The following is a 17,134-nucleotide window of genomic DNA, read 5'->3' as shown; positions in this document are numbered from 1 at the left end:
ATGTCTCAAACTTTCCCCCTATTGGATTTTCAAGCTTAATATTTATGCTCTACTTGAAAGTTTTTCCCTCAGAGAAGCTTAATTATGTGAATTTCAGTTATTTAAAGAATGTCAACCTGGTTAAATCACGTTTTTGGAGTCCATGCTTGACAAACAATAGTAGTAGTATTTTGATATTTGCAAGTTTAGCATTCAGATTTCCAGTATTCATACCATGCATTTTAGATTCACAGTAAGGAGTGATTTGAAGGTCCTATGGTCTGACTATGAAACACCCAGGTATGAATTCAGAAGTTTAAGTGAGGGTCAATTATAGTATACAGTAAGTTCCCTACATGTGAACAAGTTTCATTCCAAGAGTGCATTCATAAGTGCAATTGTTCATAAGTCTAGCAAAGTTAGCCTAGGTACCCAACTAACAATTGGCTACATAGGACTGTACTGTAATAGATTTATAATACTTTTCATACAAATAATACATAAAAAACAAATGCAAAAAATAAAACATTTTAATCTTACAGTATAGTACCTTGAAAAGTACAGTAGTACAGTACAACAGCTGGCATACTGGGGCATGTTCAGATCTTGGAAAGTTCAGAACTTGAAGGTTTGCATGTAGGGGACTTACTGTATACCTAGCTGTGAATCCAACATCCACATCTCACATGCTCTGTTAGTCTCTGGAGTAGTAATTATAATTTGGGGATTCTCATCCAAATGTTAAGGATAAACTCTACATCTGAACACTACACCTGAAGTGAAATAACTTCAGGCTTTTGTACAAATGGTTGTCGCATAAGGCTTTTAGAGCTTTCCCACTTCACACTCATAGCCAACATTGCTCATTCATCAACTGCCCTGGCCAGACGCAGCTTGCATCAGAATCCTCCACAAAAGGTTAACTGGCTTTGGTGTTTGAAGATGAGAAAATTGCCCAGCATTGGGATTTGGAAGGTCTAAAACAAAAGCAAAGGAGAAAAGGAAAGATATAAGCATCTGAATGCAGAGTTACAAAGAATAGCAAGGAGAGATAAGAAAGCCTTCCTCAGCTATCAGTGCAAAGAAATAGAGGAAAACAACAGAATGGGAAAGACTAGAGATCTCGTCAAGAAAATTAGAGATACCAAGGGAACATTTCATGCAAAGATGGGCTCGATAAAGGACAGAAATGGTATGGACCTAACAGAAGCAGAAGATACTAAGAAGAGGTGGCAAGAATACACAGAAGAACTGTACAAAAAAGATCTTCACGACCAAGATAATCACAATGGTATGATCACTGACCTAGAGCCAGACATCCTGGAATGTGAAGTCAAGTGGGCCTTAGAAAGCATTACTATGAACAAAGCTAGTGGAGGTGATGGAATTCCAGTTGAGCTATTTCAAATCCTAAAAGATGATGCTGTGAAAGTGCTGCACTCAATATGCCAGCAAATTTGGAAAACTCAGCAGTGGCCACAGGACTGGAAAAGGTCAGTTTTCATTCCAATCCCAAAGAAAGGCAATGCCAAAGAATGCTCAAACTACCACACAATTGCACTCATCTCACATGCTAGTAAAGTAATACTCAAAATTCTCCAAGCCAGGCTTCAGCAATATGTGAACTGTGAACTTCCAGATGTTCAAGCTGGTTTTAGAAAAGGCAGAGGAACCAGAGATCAAATTGCCAACATCCGCTGGATCATTGAAAAAGCAAGAGAGTTTCAGAAAAACATGTTTCTGCTTTATTGACTATGCCAAAGCCTTTGACTGTGTGGATCACAATAAACTGTGGAAAATTCTGAAAGAGATGGGAATACCAGACCACCTGACCTGCCTCTTGAGAAACCTACATGCAGGTCAGGAAGCAACAGTTAGAACTGGACATGGAACAACAGACTGGTTCCAAATAGGAAAAGGAGTACGTCAAGGCTGTATATTGTCACCCTGCTTCTTTAACGTATATGCAGAGTACATCATGAGAAACGCTGGGCTGGAAGAAGCACAAGCTGGAATCAAGATTGCCAGGAAAAATATCAATAACCTCAGATATGCAGAAGACACTACCCTTATGGCAGAAAGTGAAGAGGAACTAAAAAGCCTCTTGATGAAAGTGAAAGAAGAGAGTGAAAAAGTTGGCTTAAAGCTCAACATTCAGAAAACGAAGATCATGGCATCTGGTCCCATCACTTCATGGCAAATAGATGGGGAAACAGTGGAAACAGTGACAGACTTTATTTGGGGGGGCTCCAAAATCACTGCAGATGGTGACTACAGCCATGAAATTAAAAGATGCTTACTCCTTGGAAGGAAAGTTATGACCAACCTAGATAGCATATTCAAAAGCAGAGACATTACTTTGCCAACAAAGGTCTGTCTAGTCAAGGCTATGGTTTTTCCAGTGGTCATGTATGGATGTGAAAGTTGGACTGTGAAGAAAGCTGAGCGCTGAAGAATTGATGCTTTTGAACTGTGGTGTTGGAGAAGACTCTTGAGAGTCCCTTAGACTGCAAGGAGATCCAACCAGTCCATTCTGAAGGTGATCAGCCCTGGGATTTCTTTGGAAGGAATGATGCCAAAGCTGAAACTCCAATACTTTGGCCACCTCATGAGAAGAGTTGACTCATTGGAAAAGACTCTGATGCTGGGAGGGATTGGGGGCAGGAGGAGAAGGGGACGACAGAGGATGAGATGGCTGGATGGCATCACCGACTCGATGGACATGAGTTTGGGTGAACTCCGGGAGTTGGTGATGGACAGGGAGGCCTGGCGTGCTGCAATTCATGGGGTCGCAAAGAGTCGGACAAAAGTGAGCACAAAGTGAGCGCAAAGTGAGCGACTGAACTGAACTGAAAACAAACTGCCTCTTTTTTTCTCTTTTTAACATAAAGCCTGACATTAAATGGAATTTCTTCCATTCTCTCCTTGCCAAGCAGTCTCCAAAAATATCAGGAAAATGGATCAGTTTATTTGGTCTGCCCATCTCTGGCAATGAGATTGGTATAAATGTTTTGAGAGGATATAATGAAGAAAGGAATAGTGGGGGCCATATCTCATGAAGGTGAAGAATAAGTAGGTGCACACTGGACAAAATTTCTACATAGGCAAAATGATGTACCTTGTTCCTCAGAAAGTCAACTTGTAGACCACTAAATCAGCCTACTTATTGGCTTCCTTTGAGAAGTTTGCAACAAGGAAAAGTAACTTTTTTTAGAAGGGTAACTTCACTAATTTCGTTACTAATTTACAGAACACACTTAGATTTTATGGGTTGGTGATTCAGTTTCAAGTACTTAACATTTTGGGATTCTTCCATGGCCTCAGATTATAGGTCTATTTTCATGTTAGTTTGCCAACTGGAGTGTGAGCACCATGAAGGTGGAGAATGTCTTTTTTAAAATTTGTATCCAAGAAACTAGCAACGTGCCTTGTTTTTGGTGAGTTTGAATGAAGAAATAAATAGATGATATTTGGTATGAATGCTTTTATCATGGAGTCTTATTCACCATAAGGCAATCTTAGACCTCTTCCAATGACAGTTTCTCTTTTTTGCAAAAGCTTTTCTGAAAGTAAATCCAGACAACTGGATTCATATTCTCTTCTGCCCATTTTTTCCTGAGTGTAGGCCTGGCTTTGTGTCTGTGTAACCTATCCTGTTGCATAAGGCTTAGAAGGGCTCTGCACTTGGCTCAGTGCCTTGCTCTTACTTGCTTAGAATTCTTAATTTTCATGTTGCACCAGGCCCCACAAATCAGGTACCAGGTCATGTGCAATGACCAGATTGCAGGTCATTGCAGTGTACCAGGTTATTACAGTTACTAGTGGGCTAGATTAGCAGCTGTAGAATAACTAGTCTTTCCAATTTGGCTTTTCTTGCCCCGAGCTGAATGCACAAGTAATGGCTGAGTTTGTGAGGTGTGGTGCCCTTTGTTGAATGAAAGCCTTCTCTAGCAGCCATCATACCTGGGAAAGGCATTCCTTGCTACCTGGCCGCAGAGGAATGGCACTAGAATCCTGCCATGCAGGTATTGTAATTTGATTTCAAAGAGTAAAAGAGAAAAATCATTAGAGAAAGGGACTTGGAGAAGGATAACAAAGTACACAATTTCGAGGCCCTTCCCTCCCACGAGAGACAAGGAAAAGGGGGAGAAGACTGAGTCTTAAAAGTTTCCCAAGAGATCCCCCGAGGAACCATATTGCTGGGCCTTTTTCTTCCCCTTTTATTCCAGGATTTAAAGATTCTAGGATAATGCTTCAAATTTACCATGTGCTGGAAACACCAACCAATCTTGTTCAAATGTGTGATGTGATGGAGCAGGTCAGGTAGTGGGAAAGCGGTGGGGTTTGACATTCTACATTTTTTTTTTTTTATATTTCATTTCACTATTTCTTAATTGGATTATAATTGTTTTACAATGTTATGTTTGTTTCTGCTCTACAATGAAGTGAATCAGCTATATGTGCATTTATCCCCTCCCTCTTGGACCTCCCGCCCACATCTCACCCCTCTAGGTCATCACAGAACACCAAGCTGAGCTCCTCGTATTATACGGCAGGTTCTCTTCTCAACATCACTAATTATTAGAGAAATTCCAATCAAAACTACAATGAGGTATCACCTCACACCAGTCAGAATGGCCATCCCCCCAAAATCTACAAGCAATAAATGCTGGAGAGGGTGTGGCGAAAAGGGAACCCTTTTGCCCTGTTGGTGGGAATGTAAATTGATACAGCCACTGTAGAGAGCAGTATGGAGGTTCTTTAAAAAACTGAAAATAGAACTACCGTATGACCTAGCAATCACACTCCTGGGCATATTCCTGGAGGAAATCATAATTCAAAATGGCACATGTGTCCCAATGTTCATTGCAGTACTGTTTACAGTAGCATGGGCATGGAAACAAGCTGAATGTCCAACACAGATGAGTGGACATTCTGCATTTCTAATAAGCTCATAGGTTAGGCTGACGCTGCTAGTCCAGGGACCACACTTTGGGCAGCAAGCTGACAGGTTTGTCATGTTTTAGGTTTGGGGCAGATATTGAATTTCTGTTTCATCCTGACTTACAGTGGAGCTAGCACCCTTCCCTGAAAGCAGTCTGGTTTACGCTGAAACAAGCCTGCACAAGTGTAAGCATGCATGGTGGGGCTTAGAATCCTTAGGGATTCAAATATGGGAGAAGTTTAACTCAAACGCCTTCAATCATGAGGTTTATTATTTTACACAATTGATGGAGCAGAGAGAGTAAAAAAACAAGCTCTAGCCTTTTGCTACCACACCGCCACCATCATGGGGCGCATGCGCGCTCCCGGGAAGGGCCTGTCCCAGTCGGCTCTGGCCTATCGCCGCAGCGTCCCCACCTGGCTGAAGCTCACTTCTGACAACGTGAAGGAGCAGATCTACAAACTGGCCAAGAAGGGCCTGACTCCTTCACAGATCCGTGTGATCCTGAGAGACTCTCATGGTGTTGTGCAAGTACATTTTGTGACAGGCAACAGAATCCTGAGAATTCTTAAGTCCAAAAGACTTGCTCCTGATCTCCCTGAGGATCTCTATCATTTAATTAAGAAAGCTATTGCTATCCGAAAGCATCTTGAGAGGAACAGAAAGGATAAAGATGCTAAATTACGTCTGATTCTGATTGAGAGCCATATTCACCAGTTGGCTCAATACTACAAGAACAAATGAGTCCTACCCCCCAATTGGAAATACGAGTCATCCACAGCCTCTGCCCTGGTTGCATAAATTTGTGTATTGTACTAAAGTAATAAAATCATTGTTTAACAGGAAAAAAAAAAAAAAAAACAGGTTCTAGGAGCATACTGTCATCAGGATCTAGGCTTTCTTTCCTCCATTTTGCTATCCTCAGAACTGGAAAATGACTATGACTGTAACAAGCATTAGCTTTGGATAAAACAATGTCCAGAGGCAGAGGGAGCCATCTCTAGGGTGTCTCTGTTTAGAACTCAGCTACATTTCCCAGAAGCCCCAAGCAAATGTCTCGTGTTTCATGTCTTGGGTCTATCCCTAACACAGTGGTTTAGCCAGGGGAATGAGACAACTGTGATCAGATTAGCTTAATGAGGGTAATCAGGGTCCACTTGCTGGAGCCAGAGAGGCAGGGGTTAGAGTCCCCTGAATCACATGGATATGTGGAGGAGGGGATATCTGAAATAAGTTCAGGTAGTGTCAGGAAGAGAAAGTGTGCTATGACCAGGGAGGGAGGGGCTAGGTACTGGGCTAGGAACCAACCAAGTGTCTACTCACACACACTTCCCAACAAAAGGCCTTCATTTCAAGAAGGGCAGTAGCCCATCTCATCACGGGTGTGCAGCTTGGAAGTCTGGAGGGCCAAATGATCTTTTCCTTCGCTGGATTAGCCATTGCTGAAGCTGACCTTGAAAATGTTTGGTTTGATTTTAGGAAAATCATTTGAACTTCAGTCTTTGATTGGGCAGCTGATGGTTGATGCTTAATTACAGCATGGGATAGGAATAAATGTGTGACTACAAAATAAGTACCAGATTGATTATGTGGTTGGCTTTATTTGATTGAAACATTAAATGTTTTTCAGACTCATAAGTCTCATGAATAAGGTCGTCTTTGTAGCTCATACATCTATACAGATAGAGGCACTCTGGCATAACACTTTGCTGATCCAGTTGTTGAAACTTTAACAATTTTTGCTAGTATTCTTTGGCATAGTTCTGTTTAGACAGTCATTGCATTTTATAGTAAACAATGGAAAAACAACCAGACTTCTTGACAACATTCCTGGAAGACCTAGTGAACTGCCATTTTGGCATTCCAGTGAGCTGCCAAAAGCTACTTTTAAAGTGTTTCAGAAGTATTTTGAGAGAATTTATACCTTGATACAGAGTCCTATAGTTAGATTATGCATTCAATGAACCTACTGCCCTCATTTATTTAACAATGCTACTAAAAAAGTTAACAGGCAGGACAACATGGAAGGTAAAACTAAAAAGGTAAAGTCTAAAAATTAGACTCTTAAGTCTAATTGCCTGAGTTTAAATCTTAGTTAAGCCGATAGCTAGCTGTGTGACCTTAGGCAAGTTACTTAACCTCTTTATGCTTCAGTTTCCTCATCTGTGAATTGAGGATAAGAAGAGTATCCATAGTTCTTGTCTGTTGTGAATATTAAATGGACATATATAGAACAGAGCTTGGCTTTGAGTAAACAGTTTGTAACTATTAACATATTTGCATGCTTATATATGCCTCCCATGGGGCAGGCCCTTTATCTCTAATCCTCAAAACAATCCTGAAAGATTTTGGAGTACTGCAAATACCAGTGGCTAACACTAATTCAGCACCTACTATGATCATGCACCAGGCACTGTTTGGGGTGCCACGCAGGTATCATCTCACTGAAGCCTCACAATAACTCACAGGAACAATTTCCCTCATATTATAGATGAGAAAACAGATGTTTCCTCAGAGAAACTGCTCAGAGAAATCAATTAGAAAAAAAAAAAACACACTTTGTGCTTTTTAGATGTGGAAAGCTGGCCCCAGGGAATAACCAAGGAGCATCATTAGAAAAGAGAGGGAACTGAATTGCTCTATAAAAGGAAGTTGGAAAAAATTCAAATATCCAGGAATTGCCCAGGAAAGGACTTTGAAAGGACTGTAGTGAGCTATGATCTGCAATAGACTGAGGAGCTGAGGAACAATGAAGAAATCTGACAGAAGGAAGATTCTCTGTGATAATAATGACTTGTGATTTTTAAGAGTAGAAATATTTAAAATTCAATTTTAAGTAAGCTGCATGTATGCTAAGTCACTTCAGTCATGTCCGACTCTGTGCAACCTTATGGGCTATAGGCCATGGACTATGGACTCTGTCCATCAGGTTCTCCAGGCAAGAATATTAGACTGGGTTGCTGTGTCCTTCTCCAGAGGATCTTCCCAACCCAGGGATCAAACCTACCTCTCTTTTTAAATCTCCTGCATTAGCGTGTGTGTGTGTGTGTTTTAACCACTAGTACCACCTGGGAAACCCCTTTAAGTAACCCACTTAGTAATAATATAACCTTTGCATTATTACTCTCTATTTGTTGTTGTTAGAATCTATTATCCACTACTCTTTAATATGTAATATTTAGGGGACATTGAGGGGGAAGCAGACATTGTCCTGAAATATCAGCATGAAGTACAGAGGAAATAAAAATGAGTTAGAAAAGGAAAAGCACATCAAGAATTTGATTTTACACTAGACCATCTGAACAAGATGTGCCTAAAACGATTATGCCCCACCCAGTAAACCTTGAAGGTACTGAGGAGCCAGTCAGTAAGAGTATCGTCATCTGCAGGGTTGGGGCTTAAGAGGTTTCTACTTCAATACTGAGAAGTGTTCCAGAGGCCAGGCGACTTGGGGCTGTCCATTTGGCTGAGTCCTGGGTTATTTGGAGGAACATTCTATGTTGTAGCAAGAAGAGACCTTAGTTAAACATACCTAGTCCAGAATCTTCCTTTGACAGATTTGAAAACCAACATCAGAGAGAAAAAAGTGACTTGCCCAATTCCAAACAAAGAGAAACAGAGGAAAGACCAGGAGGACCAGATCTCCTGAGTGGGAGCCTGCGGGCAGTCCTTTCTGCTGCTGCATCTTTCATAAGAGAGGGTTCTGTGCTTTTAGGATGCTTTGGGAAAGTCCTAATGGCTTAGAACTCTCCAGCAGGCCGATTGGCTTAGCATCTGGGAAATTCTGAATCACATCAGATGGAATGTTTTGTTTACTTCCTCCCCACAGTACTAAAAGGGAGAAAGCGTTCTTTTTTTTCTTCTTCAGCTAATTTGCTGGAAGCAGTAAATAATTTCCCAGTTCATCTGGTCTCCTTTGCAACCAGTGTCTTCCTGTGGCCATCTACTTGCCAGTTTCCGAGAAGGATTATCATCTAGAATATTTTGCTTCTTTTCAGAACTTAGCAAAGAAAAGCAAAAAGTTCTCTTCCTAACTCTTCTCTTAGTAAACCTGCCATGCCTACTACTAGTGGCAAATTGTAACACCGAAGTCCCACCTAGGGCAGTCAGTTCAGCCAGGAATGGATGTGCATTCAGATTGTTCAGCCACGCTGTTAAACCAGGACTGTTAACAATCATCTAGTTCAATGTGTCAGAGGCACTTTTTAACTCAAACTAAAGTCAACATGCAGTAAATTAAAAAAAACAATAAAACTAGAGTTTCCCCAGTTGAAGTTAGGGGTTGAGAACATTTTAATCTCCTCTTTGCACTGGAGTAGCAGTCCCTGAAACAGGTCCCTAAAACAGCAATTCAATAGCTATTACTAAACTTGTCCAACTTATTCACTTTACCCACAGTGACACTCATGTTTCAGAGTGACCTTCCCAAAGTCCAGTGGTTAATGAATAGCATGCCTGGAATTGAACTCAGTCTATTGACTGTCCTGTAACTCACTTAAGTTGATAAATGCCCTTTTGACTTCTTTCTCACCTGGAACCTGGAAATAAGATCTCCTGGGAAGCAGAGAGTGATGGGATGGGGCTGGATAGGCGCTATGCCTCTGTGTGCTATGCACAGGGAAAATTCAGTGTGAGGAAGCTATGGTTGAACCTGACTGATCTAAACTTAGTGCATACAAACATGCAAAGAAAGCACACAGAAATTTATTTAGTATTCTCAAGAGACTTGAGATTTCTATGTCATCTGCCATTTTCTCTTTACAAGGGTGCAAATATGGTCCCAGAATAGTTTGAAATTATGCATATAGAAAAGCATACTGCAGCAGTTACTCTTTTTGTAAAAATGGGATGGCAGGAGATATTTACCAGGCATGCAAGGGATCAAATGCTAAAAGTCACACAGTGGGCTGGCTAGCTGCAGGACCTTAGGCCCACACTTCACCACACTGTTTCAGTCACCTCCCTCACAAGAGAGGAACAAGAGAGAAGTGAGATACTATACATTGAGCCCTTGGCACAGTGCCTGGTACAGTAAGATGCACTACTATTAATTATTATTATTACTATTTAACTAGCTTAGTAATAGCACTTCTTAGAATAGCCCCTTGGGGTTTATAGTTACCCAAGTCCTCATTTTCCAAATGAAGGAACTGAGGTCTGGTGAGTTTAAATGAAGTCACATAGTTAGGAAAGGGACAGAAAATGAGATATAAAACCAGGACAGCCTGACTCCAGTGTCCATTTGCTTTCTGCTACAGAGACTCCTGATAAATTTTTATTTGGGTGTAATGTCATAGGGAGAAATGTTCTGGCCAGTGCATAGTTATCTGACATATAATTTGGATACCCTCTTTTTCTTTTTGTGCTGGAAAACTTGAAACCAAATTTATTGCCCAAGTACAATCTGTCTAATTAACTCTGAAAGAATGTATCCCCTTCTATTTACATGGACTCTTGCTTTCTATTTTATTGGTTTTTAGTTTTAAACATACTGTGTTTCTCTTGGGTGTGTCTTTATGGGAACTGCCCAAGTTATTAGAAAAAGGTGAAATGCAAATTTAAATATTTCAGAGCTGTACTAGGTTTCAGGGTATATAAAAAAGATAAACCTAAGTGTCCAGAATCTAGAAACTTCCAGTTAAAATTGAGGACAATAACACACACACATATATAAAGTGAGGTAAGTAAACTCTAAATGAGAGAGTTATGGACAGAAAATATAAAAGAAATCTGAAAAAGGGGAGATATTTCTAAATTGATGGGGGGTGGGGGTTAACAAATCAGAAGGACTTTCTGAAATTCAGGCTCAGAGTTCTAGAACAAAGTGTCAGAGTGGAATCCCAAAGCTGGAAGACTCGTGCTCCTCTGGGAAAGTTAAGTGAATCGTTTACTCACTCAGTTATTCGACACACTTTATTTATCTCTCCTGTGCAAGTCTCTGGGTAATTGCCAGGCAGTGAGTTCAATACATGTGGTCTTTGCCTTTGTAGAATTTCAAGTCTGGTTTGTCATGAAAAACTTTTCGGTTTCTACCATGTTGTAAATTCTAGGAGAAAGCAAAAAGCACTTGCCTGCCAATCCAGACGACTTACAAGATGCAGGTTCAATCCCTGGTCCGGGAAGATCCTCTGGAGGAGTGCATGGCAACTCACTCTGGTATTCTTGCCTGGAGAAAACCATGGATGAAGGAGTGTACGGGGTTATGGTCTATAGGGTCGCAAAGAGTTAGACACGACTGAAGTGGCTTAACACATGCAGTCTGAACTTTAAGTGTTCATCCATTTTCCAGCCCATTTTATTAAAAGAGCAAATTTTAGGTATATCATTCTAAGTTGTTATGGCTTCAGTCAGGATCAACCCAAATCAGTCATTACACTGAGTGAAAGAGTAAAAGAAGTAATCATTTTGATGTCTTCCTTTAATTAGGGAAAATGAATCATTCATCTGTAGTATGTTGGAACTTCACAAGCAACTATGTAAATCTTAGGATTTCTTGCCTCAGCTGGCAAAGAATCTGCCTGCAATATAGGAGACCCCGGTTCCATTCCTGGGTTGGGAAGATCCACTGAAGAAGGGATAGATTACCCACTCCAGTATTCCTAGGCTTCCCTGGTGGTTCAGCTGGTGAAGAATCTGCCTGCAATGTGGGAGACCTGGGTTCGATCCCTGCATTGGGAAGATCTCCTGGAGAAGGGAAAGGCTACCCACTCCAGTATTCTGGCCTGGAGAATTCCATGGACTGTATAGTCACAAAGAGTCAGACCTGACTGAAGTGACTTTCACTTTCATGTAAATCTTATCATTAGAAGGGTGCTAGGGTGATTTCTCTAGTGGTAAGCAACTGATCTCAGCACTCTCTGCCAGCAACTTTGCTATTTGAATCATGAGATGTTAAGATCAATGTGAATTAGTGAACAATTGTTGTCTCTTGGGGCTATCAACTTTCTTAGGGGCTAATTCATACTCTATTCATCATATTGATTTCAGAGACATTGAAATAACAATTGAAAACTTGGAAAGAGGAATTTTTATATTTGCCTCCAAAATATTTTATTTTATCCAACAAGATAAAAAAGACTTTTTTCTGGGAGAAGAGTTCTTTCATTCATTTTTGGAGTAATGAGTATTTATTCTACTATGCAGCACAATCTCGTTCAGCAGAATGACACCCAGCTAAGAGAAGGGAGACCTCATTTATAGTCCCAGCCACACCACTCAGCGAGCATCAGGTTCTCATTTGTGCGCTGGGGATGGTAGTCACAAGATAATATGAAAGCACAGTACAAAATAGGCAATTTTTTTAGAGTTGTTGTCTTGCTAGAATGCATCTACTCTTCCTCTAGTATCCAAAATCTCCTCTGGGAGCTAGCCATTCCTCTATATGACATGTGGCACAGACTTAACCAAGCAGAACAAAATGACAATCCTTATAAAAATAAAATCAATAAAACATTTAGATCAGTGATGGGTTGAGTCAGAAATGAATTCTGGGAATTACGTGGGAGCTCTTGACAGTACTCCCTGTTCTCTTGAAGTTAAACCTGAGAGGATGTGCACCTGTAGCTACAGTCTCCAAACAGTGGAGTGTGAGAAGAATGTCCCCTCAGAAAATGGGGAATTGAGTGCTCAGGGTCATGGTGCCCTGATGGTGTGGTTCCAGTATGTCTGAAGGCAGTGCCATTCCTGATTTTTCACTAATGTGAACTGATAAGCCCCAAATTTTCACTAAAGTGGTATGAATCAGACTTTATCATTAATAAAAAAGAAGAGGAGATTTAAAAAATAATCACTGGTTAAACATATGATCCTTTCAGTTATTAAACCATTGAAAAGTAATGATTAATGGTAATAAATGCTACTAATCTGGTAGTAAGGAAGGAATATGATAATACAAACTTTCTTATCTTACTAGGAAGAATATAGATATTTTCAAACATTCAGAACAGAGGAGGTAATACAATTGTCCATTGGTATTCATGGGGGATTGGTTTCAGGCCCTGCTGCAGATACCAAACTCTGCGGATGCTGAAGTCCCATAGCTGGCCTTCCATATCCAGGTGTTCTGCATCTGTGAATTCAACCAACTACGGGTTGTAAATACAGTACTAAATGATCCTGCAGTTTGTTGAATCCACACATGTGCAACCTAAAGATAAGGAGGGCTGACAGCATTCTATGAGATTAAAAAAGATGTCATTTGAAAAAAAGAAAAGGGGAAAACACTACCATCATTAAAGACCAGAGTCTTTGCCTTGGTGGCCTATTTTAAGTCTTTTAAGTTTTATTTTTGTAAGTATCATTTTCATTATATAGTATTAGGTTTTTTATTATAATTTTAGTTTTTCCAGCATTGTTAAGATATAGTTGACTTACACCTTGGTATTTTTAAGATGATGATTTGGTATACTTGTTTGTTTTGAAATGATTGCAACAGCAGGGTTAGTTAACACTTCAGCCATATCACATAATTAACAGTTTCTTTTTTGTGGTGATAACAGTTAAGATCTAATCTCTTAGCAACTTTCAAGTATAAAATATAGTTTTGTTAACTATAATCACCATGTTTTACATTAGGTTGTCAGAACTTATTCATCTTATAACCGGAAGTTCAGTAAGCTTTATTTTCAGATTGTGTTCTTTCACTTAGTGATACACATTTAAATTTCTTCCATGCCTTTTTGTATCTCGGTAGCTTATTTCTTTTTAGTGATGAATGATATTACATTGTCTGGGTGCACCACAGTTTATTTTTCCATTCATCTACTGAGCAACACCTCAATTGCTTCCAGGTTTTGGTAATTATGATAAAGCTGCTGTCAACATGCATGTGCAGGTTTTTGTATGGGCATAAGTTTTCATTTGGTTTGGGTAAATTCCAAGATGTGTGATTGCTGGGTTGTGTGATAAGAATATATATATTTTCGTAGGAAACTGCCAAACTGTCTTTCAAAGTGGCTATATCATTTTGCATTCCCACCAGCAATTAATGAGGGTCCCTGTTTCTCCTCATCCTTGTCAGCATTTGGTATTGTGAGTGTTCTGGATTTGGGCTATTCTAATGCATGCATAGTGGTACCTCATAATTGTCTTAATTTGTGATTTCCTAATGACATATGATATTGAAGCAGAGACATTACTTTGCCAACAAAGGTCCATCTAGGCAAAGCTATGGTTTTTCCAGTGGTCATGTATGGATGTGAAAGTTGGACTGTGAAGAAAGCTGAGTGCCGAAGAATTGATGCTTTTGAACTGTGGTGTTGGAGAAGACTCTTGAGAGTCCCTTGGACTGCAAGGAAATCCAACCAGTCCATTCTAAAGGAGATCAGTCCTGGGTGTTCTTTGGAAGAACTAATGCTAATGCTGAAACTCCAGTACTTTGGCCACCTCATGTGAAGGGTTGACTCATTGGAAAAGACTCTGATCCTGGGAGAGATTGGGGGCAGGAGGAGAAGTGGACGACAGAGGATAAGATGGCTGGATGGCATCACCAACTCGATGGACATGAGTTTGGGTGAACTCCGGGAGTTGGTGATGGACAGGGAGGCCTGCTGCTGCTGCTGCTGCTAAGTCACTTCAGTCGTGTCCGACTCTGTGCCACCCCATAGACAGCAGCCCACCAGGCTCCCCCATCCCTGGGATTCTTCCTCCAGGCAAGAACACTGAAGTGGGTTGCCATTTCCTTCTCCAATGCATGAAAGTGAAAAGTGAAAGTAAAGTCACTCAGTCGTATCCGACTCTTAGCGACCCCATGGACTGCAGCCTACCAGGCTCCTCCATCCATGGGATTTTCCAGGCAAGAGTACTGGAGTGGGATGCAATTGCCTTCTCTGACAGGGAGGCCTGGCATGCTGCAATTCATGGGGTTGCAAAGAGTCAGACACGACTGAGAGACTGAACTGAACTGAACTGAACTGATGATATTGAAAATATTTTTATACACTTACGGGCTTCCCTAGTGGCTCAGTTGGTAAAAAATCTTCCTGCAATGCAGGAGACTGAGGTTCGATCGCTGGGTCGGTAAGATCCCCGGGTTGGTAAGATCCCCGGAGAAGGAAATGGCAACCCACTCCAGTATTCTTGCCTGGAGAATTCCATGGACAGAGGAGCCAGGCAGGCTATAGTCCATGGGATTGCAAAGAGTAGACATGACTGTGTGACCGATTTTCATTTTCACTTGTCACCTATGTATCTTCTTTGGTGAAGTGTTTGTTCATGTCTTTGGTCTTTCAATTGTGTTTTGCATTTTATTTTTTATCAATGAGAATTTTTATTTTATTTTTAATTGGAGGATAATTATAATATTGCAATTATCTGCCACACATCAACATGAATCAGCCATAGGTATACATACTTCCCCCTCTCTTGAACCTCCCTCCCATTTCCCCGCCCCCCTGCAGCTCACCCCTCTAGGTTGTCACAGAGCGCCAGATTTGGTTTCCCTGCATCATTCAGCAAATTCCCACTGGCTATGTATTTTACATATGGTAATGCACATGTTTCTCAAATCATCCCACCCTCTCCGTCCCCTACTGTGTCCAAAATTCTGTTCATGTTTGTGCCTTCTTTCCTGCCCTGCAAAATTGCTTCATCAATACCATCTCTCTAGATTCCATATATATGCTTTATTATACAATATTTGTTTTTCTCTTTCTGACTTAACTTCACTCTGTATAATAGGTTCTAGGTTGATCCACATTGAGCTTTAAAAGGCTTTTGGGGGTATATTTTGAATAATAGTTCTTTATCATATTATCTTTTACACACATTTTTTTACCAGTCTATGGCTTGTCTTCTCATTTTCTTGATATTATCTTTTGCAGGACAGAGATTTTTAATTTTAATGAATTCCAGCTTGTCAGCTATTTCTTTCATGGATCATGCCTGTATGGTTATATGTAAAAAGTCATTGCCATACCCAAGGTCACCTAATGACAGTCTTTGCTTCACTGTATTTCCTTTGCTGCATTGTCAAAGATAAGTGACTGTATTTAAGTGATTCTGTTTCTGGGCTCTCTATCTTCTTGAATAGTAGTATCAGTCGTCTAATTTTGTTCTTACCCTTAAATACTGTGCTATTCCAGATTTTTTGCCTCTCCATAAACCTTAGAATCAGTTTCTAGATATCTACAAAGTAACTTGCTAGAATTTTTATTGAGATTGCATTGAATCTAAAGATCAAGTTGGGAAGAACTGGATTTTTCCTATTCATGTACATGGAATATCTCTCTAATTATTCTCTGATATCTTTATTAGAGTTCATAATTCCACTCATATAGTTCTTATACCAGTTCGTTAGATTTATACCTATTTTATTTGTTGGACGGAGAAGGCAATGGCACCCCACTCCAGTACTCTTGCCTGGAAAATCCCATGGATGGAGGAGCCTGGTAGGCTGCAGTCCATGGGGTCGCTAAGAGTCGGACACAACTGAGCGACTTCACTTTCTCTTTTCACTTTCCTGCATTGGAGAAGGAAATGGCAACCCACTCCAGTGTTCTTGCCTGGAGAATCCCAGGAATGGGGGAGTGTGGTGGGCTGCCATCTATGGGGTTGCACAGAGTCGGACACAACTGAAGTGACTTAGCATATTTGTTGGAAATGATGCTGTGCTTTATTTCCACATTTTCAGTACTAGCATAAAGGAAAGTGATTTATATTTGCATATCAACTTTATATTCTGCAAACTCTCTGTAATCACTTACTAGTTCGAGGAGATTTTTGCTCATTTTTTTCAGACTTTCTACAAAAATGATCATGTCATCTGTGAACGAAGTTTCATTTCTTCCTTCACAGTCTGTATACCTTTTATTTCCTTTCTTGCCTTATGTTTTTCCTGTATCTATTGATATGACTGTGCGATTTTTCCTTCTTTAGCCTGTTCATGTGATTGCATTAATTAATTTTTGAATGTTAAACCAGACTATATACCTAGGATAAATCCCACTTGATCACGATATATAATTCCTTATATACATTGTTGAATTCAATTTGCTAATACTTTGTTAACAATTTTGTAATCTATGTACATGAGAGATATTGATCTGCAGTTTTCTTTTTATGGAATGTTTTTGTCTGAATTTAGTAGTAGGGTAATCCTGACCTCTTAGAATGAGTTAGAAAATATTCCCTATATTTCTCCATTCTGGAAAAAATTATAGATAATTGGTATAATTTTTTCCTTAAATGTTTGGTAGAATTCACCAGTGAACC

At 40.1% G+C, this 17,134-nt stretch overlaps 2 protein-coding genes across 12 annotated transcripts in view; both read left to right on the top strand.

The window, feature by feature from the left end:
* Positions 1 to 17,134, top strand: part of SGIP1 (SH3GL interacting endocytic adaptor 1) — a 241,400-nt gene that overhangs the window by 31,362 nt on the left and 192,904 nt on the right. The gene's annotated exons all lie outside the window — the stretch shown is intronic.
* On the top strand, positions 5,243 to 16,851 carry LOC531196 (small ribosomal subunit protein uS15-like). The gene has a single exon (XM_059885117.1). The coding sequence runs from the start codon at positions 5,270 to 5,272 to the stop codon at positions 5,666 to 5,668; it is 399 nt and encodes a 132-aa protein (XP_059741100.1). The 5' UTR covers positions 5,243 to 5,269; the 3' UTR covers positions 5,669 to 16,851.

The sequence above is a fragment of the Bos taurus genome, chromosome 3 (assembly GCF_002263795.3).
Source record: "Bos taurus isolate L1 Dominette 01449 registration number 42190680 breed Hereford chromosome 3, ARS-UCD2.0, whole genome shotgun sequence".
Lineage (NCBI taxonomy): Eukaryota > Metazoa > Chordata > Mammalia > Artiodactyla > Bovidae > Bos > Bos taurus.
The sequence above is the reverse complement of the archived record's forward strand: the minus strand, read 5'-3'. Positions and strand labels throughout refer to the sequence as shown.

Coding starts and splice junctions, on each gene's coding strand:
- LOC531196 (XM_059885117.1), top strand. CDS start 5,270: ATGGGGCGCATGCGCGCTCCCGGGAAGGGCCTGTCCCAGTCGGCTCTG.